The 16,878-nt window shown below is 37.7% G+C and overlaps 1 protein-coding gene across 1 annotated transcript in view; it reads left to right on the forward strand.

Annotated features, from left to right (window-relative positions):
* The window catches only part of LOC116993472 (kinesin-like protein KIF16B), a 152,521-nt gene that overhangs the window by 50,665 nt on the left and 84,978 nt on the right, over positions 1–16,878 (forward strand). Inside the window, exons 13-14 of the mRNA XM_033054089.2 lie at positions 15,188–15,307; positions 15,860–15,911. Coding sequence (XP_032909980.1) covers positions 15,188–15,307; positions 15,860–15,911 — 172 coding nt within the window. The remainder of the gene's footprint in view (positions 1–15,187; positions 15,308–15,859; positions 15,912–16,878) is intronic.

Consider the following 16,878-nt stretch of genomic DNA (forward strand, 5'->3'; position numbering starts at 1 on the left):
TTTCTGGGCCCACTATAAGTGGTACATCCTTCTTCCCACGGTTTGTTAACTTCTCCCTAAGTCTGAGATCACTGAAGCGTGTCAGCCCTAAACCTTAACTAGGCAATTTTACCAATGAGAACTTTTATTTTCTAACACCTGGACATCACTTAGAGCTTGTTTGCTACTCTCTGATTTACAGGTTAAATCTCCCTTCTTATTGATTAGGCTTGAAAGTGTAACTAACATTAAACATTAAAGGACGTACTTGCTTAAGAAAATTTTACACATTCCACATTTTGCAACACTCTGAACATATCTGTGTTATTTCCAGATTTTTTCTCTGACTCTTGTAGGTTTTTCCAGTTGGTTCTTAGAAAGATTGCTTTATTATGCAGAATTTTTTTTTCTGGTACACTTACACTCTGGGTATGAAAATATTACTGAGGCATAGTATAGAGTATACTGTTAAGTTATTAATGTAACTTAATATCCTTCTCCTTCCACTACAATCTTCCCAGAATGATATAAAAATATCTTATTGGCAGTGATGGACTCATCCAATAAGAGTTAAAGAGAGGGCAGATTCAGTTTTATTTGTTGGAGGGTAATGGGATAGTGTTTCAGGTTATCCCTATTTTAGGTACTGAAGTATCAGGTAGTGCTTGAAGATATTTTAGGTGTTTAAATCCCATTTGTTTTGAAGTGGATTTGGCTGTATGTACATCTTAAAAACACAGGGTTTAGGCAGAATTCTATGGACCACTTATTTTTTCTTTTCCCAAGAACAACTTCCTTCTCTGTGAAAGAATCTCATTGTTTTGCAGGAACTTTTTCAGCAAAAGATTTGTGGTTTCAGGCAACTTCTGGCCTAGTAATAATTCATCCATGAATACCATTTGCATGTCTGGAGATTTTGCCCTTATGTAAATACAAAAAACATAATTAGAACTAAGAAATCCACAATGGACCAGACAAGAACTTAATCATCTTCAAAATGTCAGCTTCTGTAGGACTTTTTGTTAAATATTCACATTTAATTTCTTTCAAAGTCCTATTTGCAAGATCTGGACAAATATCGGGATAGTTTTTACAAGAGACAGGAATTACTGAGAGCTGTTGTAAAAGATGATTTATTGCTTTATGGCATTGTCAGCCTCATGGAAAGGTGAGACATTAAAGGTGTTGGATCCAACACCATAACATCAGAAGCCCATCTAATTTTCAGTTACAATGCCTTATATAAAAGTTTTTTAGCCAGTCAAATACTTCTACGAAGTTCGCTGGTGTTTTCTTACGCCATCATTAACTGCTTTGTCTTTCGTGGCTTTACCACAGTGCATCATTTTTCAGCCAATCATATACTTACATATACTTATATATATCATGTACAATCAACTTCATAAACTTACACTGATAAATCTTAAAGTTCTAGATAACTTCATATCAGGTTCTGTTGCTAAACTTTAAAATCTCTTATTAGCTTGCTTAACCAATTGCTCTGCTTACATAATACACATCTGTTTGCTTAAAACATATTTCTACTTAAACTACAAACTTACATTCTTGTTTCATGTCTGTTTCACTTTCATATTCTAATTCTCCAAGCCTTTTCCTAGGTCTTAGTTCAAACACTGTTATCCATCTCTATCTCTGAGCCTGTATTCACAAGGCCTTGGGAGCTTTCTGCGCCTGCATTTCCCACAGACAAACTGTTGCTAAAGGATTTCTTCTGTATGTGTTTAATTCAATTATCAGATTTTCTCTATGGTACCTGAACACACACCGCTCTAAACCCTTGACTGTCAAAGGTTACAATTTTATTTTTGTTTTCAACTGTCTTTCATTGCCTCATGTTCTTATTTTGTTGTTGTGTCCACAGAGCATAAAGAAACAAATCTGAGATGGGTTATATTTCAAAACATCAAGAACAGTGTATCAACTTCTTCATAGGAATCCAAAAGTGCTCTGACCTTTGATTATCTGAAGAAGCAGTTTGATCTATGAGGAGTGAAATTGGTTTATTACCTGCCCTTGGAAGCTTCTTTGCATCCTGCTTCATTTGCATTCCTGTGCTCAGGCTACTGTATCAAAGCCTTATGTATTTGACTGGATAATGGCAGGGTCAGCACCAGGATTTGACAAGGTGATGGATGGAGCTCTGAGCAACATGGTGTAGTTGAGGGTGTCCTGTGAGGGTCCTTTTCAACCCAAATGCTTCCATGATAGTAGGCCAAAAAAGATACTGATGTGACTCATGAAAAGAACATATTTGAATCTTCTGAAAAGTGATGATTTGTCTGTCTTTTCCAATTGAATGTGGAGATGTTTGTTTTCAAGAAGAATTTCTGGTCAAGGGAAACAATTCAAAATCCCATCTTCCAGGCATCATAAAAAGATAAACTATACAGAAACTTAAGAAAACCCGATTGTACATTATGTTTACCATGAAGGAATAGCGTGCCCATAGTTGTCTGGGTTGTTTGCCTTTCTTTTTTTGTTTGCTTGTTAGCATTTTGTGTGTGTGGTTTTTTTGTTGGGTTGGATTTTTTCCCCCCAGTGGAATCCACCTGTCATTTGTGTTTCTGTAGTAACAGCTTTTTGATGAGAACTGAGAAAACCAGACTTTGAAATATTGGTATATCAATTGATCTGCAGAATTTATTAATTTACTAGTTATGTGCTACAGGGATAACACTGAAGGGAAAACACTGAATCTTGTACTCAGGCAGACTGTCACATAACCAAGAATTATCTGTGTGGAAGATGAGAAGCAGATAGTTTCAGTTTTCTGATGTTCATTTGAATTGTTAATTGGCCCATATAAGAAAGCACAGATTTGGTTGCATATCTCAACTTTGTAAGGAAAGCTTTTTCCATTGAAAAGTGCAACTGATAATGTGGTAAATGTGAAGCCATGCTTTGGAGAAGCTGAAATGTAGATGTTTGAAGTGCCTAGCTGGTTTACAGAAGTCTGCCTGCCATTTGCCTCTGTCAACAGTCTTTAATTATGTGATCACCTTGCTCTGCCTTATTATTTCTTTCTCTGGTTTCAGTCAGTGGAGAGATGGCTGCAAAATTCAGCATGGACTTGTGGAAGGAAGGAGGCCATGGTCTGATTGACCTTGATGGGTTCCAGTGGTACAGTCTTATATAGGGAACATAACAGAAAGGCAAAGGAGGATTTTAAGGTTAAGATTCTATTAACCCATGGAAATTGTATCTTACTGTATCCCCAAACCAGGGAAATTTGAGAGGGTTTGCTCCTGAGGAATTTTCTTTTGGCCATTTTCCTTTAAATTTGCTAGTCTCTTAAGACGTAAATTGATTAGCTGAATTTAAACAGTCATTAATACTCTTAATTGAAATATGCCTGGGAGAGAATTTGGTTATATTTCATTTTATGTTTAAATCTCTGTAGTTTTGTCTAAGTATAAGCTGCTTTACGCAGTAAATCTAAAAGTTTTATCTATGAATAAAATAACATATTTAAAAGTTAAATGCCATAGATTACTTTTGGTAAACTAATATCAAAGTTTGTCCTGGTTTCAACAAGTAGCTTTTGTTTACCAGTGATCTTGTTGGTCTTAATGCACCTGTCACCTTGTTTCCGTTAGGAAAGGTTGTATTGTACATGTTAAATTCAAGGTTATTTCTGTGTCACAAAGTCCTTTTTGGCAGCATTTTTGAAAGAGATTTTCATGCGCTCCTGATAGTTTACAATGATGAAGCATTTAAATGAATATTTCAAACATCTTTTTGTTCAAATGGTTAGATTTAGACTCACTGTGAGGTCTTCTTTAACTTCTGAAATTATGGAACTTGGTGTCCTGTATGCCTCAAAGCTTAGGAATGAAAGAGGGGATCTGCTCTCCATCTGTTATGGCTGGTAATATTCACTTGCCTTATAACTCATTAGAAAGTGCTCTATTTTACACTTTATCAGTGCATTAATCCTTTATATTGAGGTAATTTATATAGTGGAATGAATCACCTCCAGTATATCCACAGTTTTGAGGTGCAGTAGTACCTGTTAGGAGTCACTGAGAATTCAGGTGAGAGACAAGGCTGCCATGATAGACAGCATTTGGACACTCATGTTTTCAAGTCTCAGTAAAGTTTTAAAAATAACATAAAGCTTTTTCACTGAAAAAATAAAACTTGCCTCATTATACTATGCAAATATAACAAGTGCCATACCTCCTTTGGAGAACACGACTTCCTCTTTTATTGTTTTAGATTAGCAAACAAAAGTATTTCCCTGAAGGTTTTTGTCAGAAAGCAAAAGAGTGACAGCTATCCAAGTTAAGGTTCAGATCAGTTAGCAAAATACAATTGTCACTGGTTGCTTCTTGAGCTTTGCATTTTTTCCCTAAAAGTACAGCAGGTTTGTGTCTTTCAAGGAGGCCTTATTTTCTGTTGGTATTGGCAAAGCTGTGCTAGTTCATTTTCATGGACTCAATGGGCCCTAAATTTAAAAAATACTCGAAGGTGGCAAAACTGCAATCTGCCCAGAATGCCATAATGTATTGTAGTCTAGATCACATAGTACAGTGCAAGAGATTCCTCCCTTCTGAATTTTTTATATTCAGTTTTTACCAAACATACAAAAAAAGTGATGGGAACTTTATCCTTCAGTCAATATTTGGGATGTCTCTCTTGGCTATGAAATATGATTTCCTTATTCTTTTTTTTTAATTAGATATGATAATTCTTTTGACCTTGATATTAGGAACTGATGCCAGATTAAAGATATCTCATTACAGATTTTATTTAAGCTTTTATTTAATTTATTTTTAAAAGACACTTCCATTTGATTCATATGGTACCTATTTCCTGTGACTATATTTCTGGATTTATACTCTTGTCATCCTGTCCTTTCCCCTTATTTTGTGTTTATCCTCTTTTTCAGCCTACCTTTTTAAAGGGTACTGTGATCTTGTTAGGCATCTGTACGTGTGATTCATTGTTGTCTATATTTGAAATTGAGGTCATTGTACTGCAATTACAGCTGAAGCATTTGGTGTCCTCTTATGTTGTCCTTTAAAGCAGTTTAATTACTGTACTGGGCTGTTGCAAGTTAGAATGATTTGTTCATTTTTGCTTCATTATTAAAATTGTGAAATGAACTGTAGTTTCATTACATGTAATATAAGGACAAGGGCATTTCCTGTGTATCTTCTGGCTTTCAATCCTTTTACTAGAAATTAAATTTAGAGAATTCAAACTAATTGACAGTATACTCTGTATAATTATGCAATTTTTATATCTGTATTTTATATGCTTGTCTTGTATAGTATTAATGATAGAATTGGAGTATATTTTTAGATGAGATCCATTTCACTGGAATTAGAATAAAGGGAAGACATTTTCTTAGGAAAAGTTCAGTTTCCCCAGCTGAGTTTACCTGCTTTACAAAAGAATCGTAACAAAAATCCTGGTCACTTTATGATGGACAACCAGTTGCTAATGCTATTTGTGTCATCTTAACGCACCAATTATTTTATGCTTTGGGTACACAAAATCAAACTGATAGTTTTTAAAGGGCACTTTATCCTGTCTTTTTGTAACATCCTCAAATGTTTGTCTTGAGATGAAATGGAATATATTTTTTATGATTTCTGACCTTTTAATAGGCCTTTAATTTGCATTAAAAGCGTCACCTAAGTGACAACTTGTATTTTCTTTAACTGACCTAGTACAACCTAGCACATAATGTCTGGGAAAAAAGGTATGGTGATTATACCTTCACCAGTTTCTAGAAAAGTAGTTATGAACTCTGTTCTCAAAATAAAACAAATGAAAAATAATTTGCTAAAATATTACCCTGTGGAACTAAACATTTAAAGCTAAAAGCAAATGTTAAATTCAGAACTGTTGCTCTGACTTATGTTTGTTATGCTGAAGTAAATTGTAGACGGAGTCAAAAACTTGACTGATACTGCCTTCTGAACAGCTTAAATTTGCTGGGGTAGTGAGGAAAATTTAATTTGCTTTTCTTGAGAAGACTTCTTTGAAATGGTGTCTTTTTTTCTGCCATGTCTTTCAAAATCATAACTCCCTGTTTATCTCTTGGGTTTTAAATAGTAATTTCCTATTTAATGAATATCATGTTGTCTGTAGTCTGTAATTTTTTCTTGAGCTGGCTGATCCTGATTTTTCTAGTCGGTGTGTGCTGGACCTGTGGTTCCTGCTAGAAACAGCATGGGACTGGTTCTCATCTTGGTGGATATTGATGGAACATTTGACCCTGGGATGTATAGGAAACTATTTCCTTATTTATGTAGAGTAGAAGTAAGGATAAAAATATAATAAAAATAAATATACAGAGGATGTGATGAAAGCAGTGGTACTGGGAGGGAAGTTTGTAGTTGTAGGGGTTTTGAGGAGGTGGCCCTGGAGTACATTTTTGGGGTCAGTCATGTTTAATAGTGTCTTTAAATGCGTTAACTGGTGAAGTTCGCTCTATTAGTGCTGAGTTTTCTAGCAGAGCATCTGATTGGGTAGGTCTAAGGATAACAGAAGAGTCATTGATGGAAAATAGTTTGCAATGTGAAGGAGTTAATACACTGGAAGAGGAGACTTTACTGTCACAAGATAGTATGTCTGCATGAAAGACACATGAATCTGCAAGGATTGGATAGATATTGTATGCAGTGAGTGGAAAAGAGAGGTGTACATGATGCTGGCAAAATTGTATACACACTCGGAACATGGTGTGGAAGTTGGCAAAGAAGAAGAGCTTGAGAAAGGATGTGCTAAATGCTGGGATATGGTGAGCGTCATCATCTCCTGGGGGGAAATTCTTTGGGTTTGGTGTAGTTATAACCACAGTAAGGAGAATCCACTGCTGGCAGTATCAGTGAATAAAGGCTGGAAAAGGAAAATTATTATTTCAACTAAATGTCGATAGTGATGCAAAGTTCATGAGTATAAACTGGCTATTACCAAGTTCAGACCAAATGTTTGAAATAATTTTACGTTATATAATGGATGAGAGCCTGAGTGTAATCTATAAAATTACTTGTTATGGTGTTTGGGCACAGTACTTGTGACACAGGAGGTCACTTTTCAGCTGATTCTCCTCAGGTAGGAAAAATGTTGCTAGTGTTTCAAGCAGAGGAAGAAATTCCTCAAGTTTTCTTTAATTACAGAAACAATCAAATCAGCATTCTTGTGTTTTGTGGGGCTTACTGGCAGCTTTACTAATTTTTTGCTACATTTGCCTCTTAATACTGTGAATGCGACTTCAGTAGTTGACTGTCATCTTTATAAATACAATAATTAGCATGCAATGCAGTTGAAAATTCAGAGGAGTATTCAATCTGTTTATGTAGCATTTTGAGAAGAATTATATCTAGAATTATTCAGATAATTTATGTAAATATAAACAGAGGTCTGTCTGCACTGTATTCCTCTTATATCCTGCTATTTTTAATCCATTCAAAGCCTGCATTAGGACTATACCACTCAAACGATGGGAATAAGCTCCATGTAGGTGAGTTATGATTTATTCAGCTGCACTCAATTTTTGAGTATAAAACAGGACAAACAGATAGCAATCCTTCTCCAGAAAACACCCTGTGCTTTCTGTGTCAGTGATTGTTGAAGTTAGGGAACCCCAGGCGATACCCTGTGCCTTTGTCCACAAGTACCTCTTCTCCTTTTCTCACCTTTTTTCCAGGAAATTTCTTGCAGCCATGTCAGTTATTGGTGACTGCAGCGTCCTTGTATTTAACAACAAGGGGTTGTTTTTTCATTTTGAACTCCTGACGATCAATTTTCTTTTCTACTTCCTCATATAAGAAACATCAAGTGAGCAGTGCTTGTTTGGGAATTTCCTCCCTTGGGTTTTTTTGCACATTCATTGCAGTCCTGCCTGCCAATTGTCTGAGGCTTGCCCCGCACCCTGTTAGCTCATTAGCAGGGAAAGCCTGAGACAACAGCATGAACTAGAGTAAAAGATACAAAAGAGGCTTTTTTCTCCCTGGGGGTTCCAATGTTTATTTCTTCAGGGTGTCCAGGAGGCAAAAGAGGAAGATCCCCAAGGACAGGGATCTTTTCTAGGGTCAGGAAGAGGCGGGGGGAATTGGCATCCTGCCAATAGGACAAGGCAGAGGAGTTAGGTTGCATGCCAGAGAGGTTTGTCCTCACCCACCACTTCTGCCCAGTAGACTTCAGGTGATTTTCCATCTGCCGTGACTTCTTTGGAACAGGAATGACCTGGGCGAGGATTTGCCCCTCAAACAGGTAAAATGGTGGTTGAGGGCAGGGTACCAGGAGAATGAGGCAGGAGATGCTTCCCTTCATGGTCATGGGAGCCACCTCAGTTCTCCGGGGGTGTGTGTGCTGTGTCCCCAGTAACAAAATACTCACTGTCCAGTTCCATATGCAATAATGTCACGTCCAGTGAAGTGTTAGACAGGTCCACTGTAATAACTCTCCAATCTGCTGACCTGAAATGAAAACCTTTTATAGTTATAAGCCTTAAACGACCACGAGGCTGCCAAACCTTGTTAATTGAACATTTGACATTTATGTTGTCTTGGATCCCCACACCCTTTGTCCCATCCTCCCCCTTTGTTTTGAAGAGAGAGGCTTTTGCCACTGTGGAACCTGCTGTATTTATATCTGCGCGTTATGGTATCAAGGGCGGGCACATGCTGTAAACCTAGTTTTTTTGTTTGTTTGTCTTCTTCTGTTTCTGGTTGTGTGGACAGTCTCTGGTGAAATGTCCTGGCTTCTTGCACTGGAAGCAGGTGATATGCTGCAGCTGCTGTGGTGGCACCAGTTGCTTCCTTGGTCCTGGTGTTACAGCTGCTGCAGGCTTTGGTTGTGCCAGTCCTGGGTTCCTCTCTGGTGCACTGAACAGTTCTGCTTTTCTGGCACAGGCTTCAATCATCTGTGATAGACTAGGTGGTGGCTCGAGGGGAAGGCTAAGTATAACCCTGCGGCAGGCTTCATTAGCATTCCTCTGAGCCATCTCCTTGATCAATTCAGCTTGGACCACTGGGTCTGGCACCTGTCTTTCCATCTGCACACAAAGTTGATCTACAAATTGCAAGAACTTCTCAGAGGAAAACTGTTTAATATTAACATATCTACCTTTAACTTCAACATAGTGAGCTGGTTGAAGGCCTTTTCTGCAACATTACAGATCTTGTCCGAAACAGACTTGGTTAATACCCATGTTTGTTTTTCTGGGCAGTGCCATTTGCCTTCTCCACATAAATGTTCATGTGTAATATCATTATCATCCTCATCTTTTGCACTATTAGGGCTTTGTTGCAGCTCTTGCAGAAGCACTCTTAAAGATCTTTTCCATATGTTTTCCCACAGATCATGCTCTGGGGGAGTTAACAGACATCTGAACAAGTCCTTAATATCATTGGGTACCATCTCATTTGAATTAAATGTTACTCTCATCATACCCTTAAATATCTCACTGCTTCTGCCAAACTCTCTTTGGACTTTACAAATTTCCTTTTTATCTTGATAGGACAAAGGCTGATAACTTCTCTTTCCATTTCTCCTACCAAGATAAACAACTGGAGCTGCTGATGGTATATAATCTTCTCCCAGGTTTTGACTTCCAGGCACCCACTGGGCCCAGGAGGCTGTCCACCCTCCCCCACCGCGGGGCACCGTCTGCCCCGCAAAGGCTGTGAGCTGGACCCTTCCCATCCCCACCAGCACTGAACCCTGCAAGGGCTCCAACCTCCCCTCAGTTCCCATAGTAGCTTTTGAAGGGCAGGCATGTGTAGCTTGAGCAGGAGAGGGGTAGCCATGGGAATCAGGGTTGGAACTCACAGGGGCAGGGTTGCAGGGTAATGTCATTCAGGGCAGACTCCTGGAGGAGGGAGGGGACAGGGTGGCTGAGGGCAGGAATGGGAGGGGAATGGGTTGGGGGCTGTGACCAGAGGGAAGAAAGGGTTATGGGATGAGGGAGGAAATGTGTCCGCCACGTGACCAGTGCCATCTTGGATCTTGCCCCTGGCCCCTTCAGGCTTAGCCACATGGCCGATGCCTTGAGAGGAAGGAAAGTCACTTTTATAGTTTTCTGAACTCTACTCTGAAGGGAAAACAATAGGGAGAGAAGGGCACAAGGAAGAACGGCTGACAACTTGTGAAAAATCATTAGAGCTGGGGTACTGGGGAGGACTCGGAGGCCCAGAGCAACTATGGTTTAGCCGGGCGCTCTGCGGATCCCAGGGTGACCCCCAAGTCCCCTCCAGCTCTAGGTTAGAGGATTTTGGAGAAAGGGAAGGGGAATCCGGAGTGCTTTGCTTCTGCTGTCTGTTGTTTTCTGTTTGAAGTAGAAGTTTCTGAATTTGTAAGAATATGGGGAGGGATACAGAGGCTTTTTCATCTCCATTTCCCACTTTTAATGTTAATAAATCTCCAATTTTATCCCAAAATAGAACCGAATTTATATCTTCCAAATTGAGATCTGATTTTTCAACAGACAACCAGCTAGCAAAATGTACTAATTTTTTCTTAGAGATGGTAACATCTCCAGAATTTATGATTTCCCTAATCTGCTTTTAAAACAGCACAGCTACGTTACCACCTGCCGCGCCACCCGCACGCCCTGCACCCACGCGTCTGCTGAGCCCTGTGCGCCAGAGTGGCCCCGGGCCGCCTGTGCACATGCTGAGCTGGCCCCCCAGTGCCCACTGCCATGGCAAACACGTGTCACCCCCCACCGCAGAGGGAGCTGCACATGTTTCGCTGCATGGAGTTCCAAGGACCTGCCCTGCCTGAACCGGGGCTGTACTCACCCTTCTCCAGCAGGTGCCAGTGGCTGTGGAAACTGTGGGATCGGTCCCTGTTCAGAAATCACTTGCCCTGGGCTGGGCAAGGTACCGATTTCATCCCTTTAAGCTGAAACTACGCTAAAAGCAGGTGGTTTTTTTTGCCTTCAGGGTAATTGACATGTCCTTAGGCTTACTGAATCCCTATAATAGGACCCACAGCCACGTGTGGGGTCTCTGAAGTGAAAAGCCCCACGTTGGGACCGCCAATTGCCAATTGTCTGTGGCTCATTAGCAGGGAAAGCCTGAGACAACAGCATGAACTAGAGTAAAAGATACAAAAGAGGCTCTTTTCTCCCTAGGAGTTCCAACATTTATTTCTTCATGGTGTCCAGGAGGCAAAAGAGGAAGATCCCCAAGGACAGGGATCTTTTCTAGGGTCAGGAAGAGGCAGAGGGAATTGGCATCCTACCAATAGGACAAGGCAGAGGAGGTAGCGTCAGACCATAGGTGTTACACGCATCACAGGAGTCAAGGACCGTACCATTCTTAATACATCTTGGATAGGAAGGAAAACCAATTAAGAATTAAGAACTTCCCTGTGTGCTGCTTGCATCTATACATTTTATAGAGGACTTATGTTAGTGCCAGCCCACTGAGTATAGTCAGATGTTTTTGTGAACTCAGGATATAATAGCATATTTTCAATAAAATCAAATGCACCCAAAGCACCTGTTAACATAAGAATTTTCTCATACATAACCTGGTTAAATATTAATGCCAAGACTTTTGCCGTTGCACATTTTTGCACATAATTTTTAAAATTTGATATCATGCGGGGTTTTTTCGTAATTTAAATGTAGAAATCTGAACATCGTGCTGGCCAAGTAAATTGTCATGTTTTACTGAACATGTCTGTACAGTGTATTCTCTGGACTGTGTGCTAGCAGCTATCTGTTCAATATTTAAATAAAGGAATTGCATTTTGCATTGGAAAGTGTGACAAAAATTGAACTCCCCTGAGAGGTTTTGTTCGCTGCAGTGCACTAATCACATGTACTCTTTAATTAGTGCTGGGACAATAGCAGCATAATGTTTTCCTCTACTGTTAGATTGGTAAAGGAATGTTAAAAATGCCTTTTGGACCTACTTTTTAAAAAATTTAATTCAATATCTTGTTGGCCCAAAAAAGTGAAACTATGTGCTTCTATTTTTGTGAGTGCATTTAAGAGACTTCTTTAAAGACATCCTGTGTGTCACAGTGGTGGTCTTTATAATGGATAGTTGTATATGATGATGATGATGATGAACTTCTCAGCTCAAGTCCGCTTGATAGATTTGTTCTTTAACTGCCAGATCATATCTCCTTTTTGAGGTGCCACTGTATCAGTTAATACAGTAAACTTAATACATCAGTATAGAAGAAGTACAGTACAGAAGAAATGAGTTTTCACAAAAGCTTTTATATCTCTCTATATAAATGTAAATGAGTTTACTGTATCAGGATGTTTCTGATAGCTGAGTCAGAACTGAATTCAAAGGGACAAGAATTTAAATATACAATATAATCCCTTTATTTTAACTTTGACGTAAAGGCATGTTTTTTTGTTTTCTGCCTCAGGATTACTTTCTGAGTTTCTACTCTTCAAGTGAGTCCATTTTATCTAGCAGTTCCCAAAGAAGAAAACCTTTTGCTACTCCTAACACAGTAGCCACTTGTACCAACCAAAGTGCTCCTTTGTGGATAATACTTGGCTTGCTTGATTTTCCACAGCTTATGAACACATCTTAAATTCTGAGAGAGTATGTATACACTTTTCTGTACAAGGATAATTCAAGCTAAGAAGCATGTGGGTACATTCAGCTTTCTTCAACTGCATCTTGAGATTTTCATAAATTTTCTGAATTAGTAATTTTTAATAGGGACAGTAACCTTTCATCCTCCTGTAATTTGAGTTATGGATTCACTGCTTAAAATTATGTGACACAGATGGAAGTGAATCAAATAGTAGATTAAACCCCATGATTTCTCTGCCTTGTAATAACTTAGAGACCTTCAATTGATTTCAAAAGAGGTCTGTCCCTGTTTTATTTCTATGCTGTCAAGGATGAAAGAGGGGCAGTTTGACTACTTCTTTTGGGCCTTTTCCTTCTCTCACTGTTAGAGAACAAAGTAATAAAGGTTTATTGGTGATTTTTCTGTGATTTCATTTTGGGGCAAACGTGCCCAATTTGGGTTTTGGATGCATCCTTGAAGAAGCTTTTGAATTTGGAATTAAATTTTAATCCAAGTAATTAAAGTTCAGGAGTTACTGCAGGTATCTGATTAAAATTCATGTTGTTTTAGTAAATTGTATCTGAAGATAAAAGCTTTTTTACAACCTGTATTAAACTAAAAAATGTTATAGTTAATCACAGCTACTGTCTGCTGCATTTCTTATAAAATTTCCATTAACAGGATGCATTCTGTGTGTGAATGGTAGTCGTTTACAAAATATAATTCAAGAAACTCAATTTATATTCTTTCATTTGAGATCTGAATAAAAAAGCAATCCATCTGTCTTAAATCACAATTATGCATGATTAATTTCTTATTATAGTAAGAAAGTGTTGAATATTGAAAGACTGGAAAATAAAGAATCATACTGTTTCTTTATTCTTAATTATTTGTGAGCTATTTTTCTCACCCAGTGACAATTTTTTGTCTCCTGGGATGTTTATTTTTTTCCTCTGTCAGGGACATTGGCAAATGCTTTGTTGTGCAAAATTTCCTCAAAAAATTTGTGGAAAAGATATTCAGCTTTTAATATTTTATCAATTCCGTTGGGCTGAAGGTGCTGGCAGTAACTGGTCACCAGTCATCAGGGTCTTGTCTTCATCCTTGTCATATGGGAACATTACAAATTATGTATAACATTCAGTGCTACTTAGTAAATATATGATAGGTATTTTTGACTGAAATTGCAGTCAAAATTGAACAATTAATTAAGCTGTATTTTTTAGGTTTATGGTGTAACTCTTTTATAATATAAATGAATATCTGGATGCATTGTGAATGTCTGAGCTGCACATGAATCACAGCTTATTTTTTCATTCTGAATGATGGAGAACTTTTTAATTCATCCATGACCAGAGTAACATTTCCCAGTTTTGTTTTGTTTCTTATATGTTGTATCATCATCTCGTCTTGCCCAGATGTATTCATACTTGGAATTTTTAGACAGTATCAATATAGACCTTTTTTTTTTTTTCTGCAGAGAAATGAGATTTTACATCTGCTTTCATCTTTATACTTTAAAGTATAGGGGGGCAGTTGGGCAGTAGAGCAGAAAGTTCTGCAGAATTGATGGATGTGGACATTCTGAGCCTGGTGGGCCAGAAACCCTGGGAGCATCAATGAGAAATCTGAAGGATGAAGGCAAAAGGGAGGATGTGCCTTGTCTAAAATAAATCATGCAAGACTGCAGGTGCATGGATGTGGTTATGTAATGTGGTTATTGCCTGGGCAGTAAAGAATTTTACCCAAAGCTCTAAGACCATATAAACTGAGCTATGTAATCAATAAATTGACTTCAGCTTCATGGATTGCCAGGACTTACCTCTTTTACATAGAAAAACACATTTGTCTTAAAAGATTGTGTGTGTCTATGTGTACACATTCACAATCTCTGTTGTTGTTATCTTCCAGGCCTGGAAGACAATGGGATTCTGTTTCAATTTGAAAATTGAACTTTTAAAATACTAAAACTTATTTCAAAGCTATAATTATTTTATTTATTGCATTGACTGTTGCATATTACACCATACATTACTTTATCCAAGGCTGAAATCTCCCACTTGAAGTCCTGCTGAATGATGCTTCAACCTATGAATGGCTGTACAATGTGGCCCAAAGGAATTTTGAAGAATTGAAATTATATGCTGTGAATATTTCTTACTTTTATTTACTACTGGCAGTGCTTCTCTTACATTGCATAGTGTTTCAACTGCTTTGGTTTACTGAATTATCAGGAGTATGGGGTTTTTATTATGCAAGGTTCATTTATTTAAAGGACTGCTGAAGAGTTTTCAGTTTTCTGTTCTTTAGCTGTACTGAATGCTGAGGAGTTGGAAATTCTCTTTACTGGTGTGAAAGGTGGCGTGTAGCTTGCTTTGAGACAATATTGGTTTGTTACACTCTTGATTGATGTTCCTTCTCTGTTATAATTCAGCTGTTAGTCTGACTTCCTTCAAATAAGACCTTCACAGATTTCCTCAACAGCAAGCCTGGAATGCTTAACAAAAGTAAAGAAGTCACATTTAAAATGTATAAGAAAGAATTCCAAAAGAAATTCTAAAAGATTGCTCTTTCTCTCGTGTGATATTACAGAGAAATTGTTACATTAAAAGTGGCTTAGAAAGAGAAGGAAGAAGGGTATTTCATGCACATCCTAATAGACTTTTGTCCTTTATAGGAACAAACTTTGGCTCTGAGGAAAGAAGGGATAGGTGTCGTGTTAGATTCTGAACTGCCTCATCTCATTGGCATCGATGATGATCTTCTCAGTACTGGTATCATCTTGTACCACTTGAAGGTAAATACACGTCTGTGTTTCCATAGCCTTTATATGCCTTGTGATTTTTTTCCCTAGAAAAATTGCAGTATTGATTTGCTATCTATATATAGTGCTCATTACATTATTATGGCAAGAAAAGCTCTTTATGCTTCTCTGCTGTAGTAAGAAAAGCTCTTAAGTGGTTGGAAATTACAAAATTAAAGTATCTGTTAAGGTTTATCCTGACAGTCAACTGGTTAACCAGATATAGGTGTTGCATATTTTTATGTGTGTCTATTGGTTTGTTACTCATGTAGTTATAAAGCTTGACCTTAAAATCTAAATCTAGATGGTCTCAAAACTACAAAGGTGGTTCTTTGCTGGACAGTTGAAACTTGAATTTTCTTACAATATTGTAAAATAAAGACTGTGAAGGCATTCTGAAAATGCTACATGATTCCTTTTTTTCATGTGTGTTTAAATATGTATTTCATTCAGGTTACCCTGAGAAAGTGGAAGGATAAATTATATTCTTGTGGGGGAGATAAGGAGATTCCAACTGGAAATAATGTGTGTTTCTCTCTTAATTAGGAGGGCCAAACATATGTTGGCCGAGAAGATGCTATAACAGAACAGGATATTGGTATGGAATTTGGCATTTTTATATTCTTCTTCCAGTATCCTAATATGTGAACTAAGCTTCCTGTGTTTTTTTCCCTTTTTAAGTTAGTTGTTTTGTGTTTTGCGTATTGTAATTTTTAGAAAATCTGAAAACTGAATTGCATGGGATTTCCTTCAAAGAGCTTGACTTCTAGCATAGCTTGTGGGCTTTAAGTCTGTTCATATACTTGTTACTAATTTATTTCTTACTTTTCTTGAAACAACATCCTGTAAAAATACTGTTCTTTTTCATATGGCACCTGTTGCAATTACTGCAAAATCATTTTCTTAACCTTTGTAGAATGACAGCATTGTTATACTATTATGTGTAAGATAATCTTGGAACCTCAGATTTGAGTTTTAAAAAAGTTCTGAAAATTGGTAAAAATCTACTGGTTTTTCTGTTGATTTCTTACCAATGCAACTAGATACCAGATCTAGCCTGTTCTATAACATAATCTTTACATAAATTCCTAGTAGGCAGTTTCATTAAGTAAACTGCATCCTTTAATTCTTGGGTGAGAATCAGAGTCACATAACTTGATTTGGTATATTTTTGTGGGTCAGAAGCCTGGTGATGCCTTGTGTTATTGAACAATACACATAATCACACATTATTTGAAGAAAAAATGGAAAGTAGCATAACTGATTGATGAAGTTCTGAATGTCATAGGACATAAGAACTTTACTTCAGCCGTCCTTTTGTCTACAATAGCATCTTATATCCTTATATCACATTTCAGATTAAATCTGATTGCCTTAAGGTCTGCAAGTTTGTATTATTTCCTCATGAAACTGGTCGAGGAGTCTCTTTCTACAAATATGTGAATTGTACTTCTCTGGTTTTATAGGAAAGAAAGGAGCATTTACTAGCCAGGCATCAAAGCACAGGACTAAAGAGCATCACACACAAAAAACCAATGCAAAACCAACCCAGCACATTTCTTTCC

This window comes from Catharus ustulatus, chromosome 3, assembly GCF_009819885.2.
Source record: "Catharus ustulatus isolate bCatUst1 chromosome 3, bCatUst1.pri.v2, whole genome shotgun sequence".
Classification (NCBI taxonomy): Eukaryota; Metazoa; Chordata; class Aves; order Passeriformes; family Turdidae; genus Catharus; species Catharus ustulatus.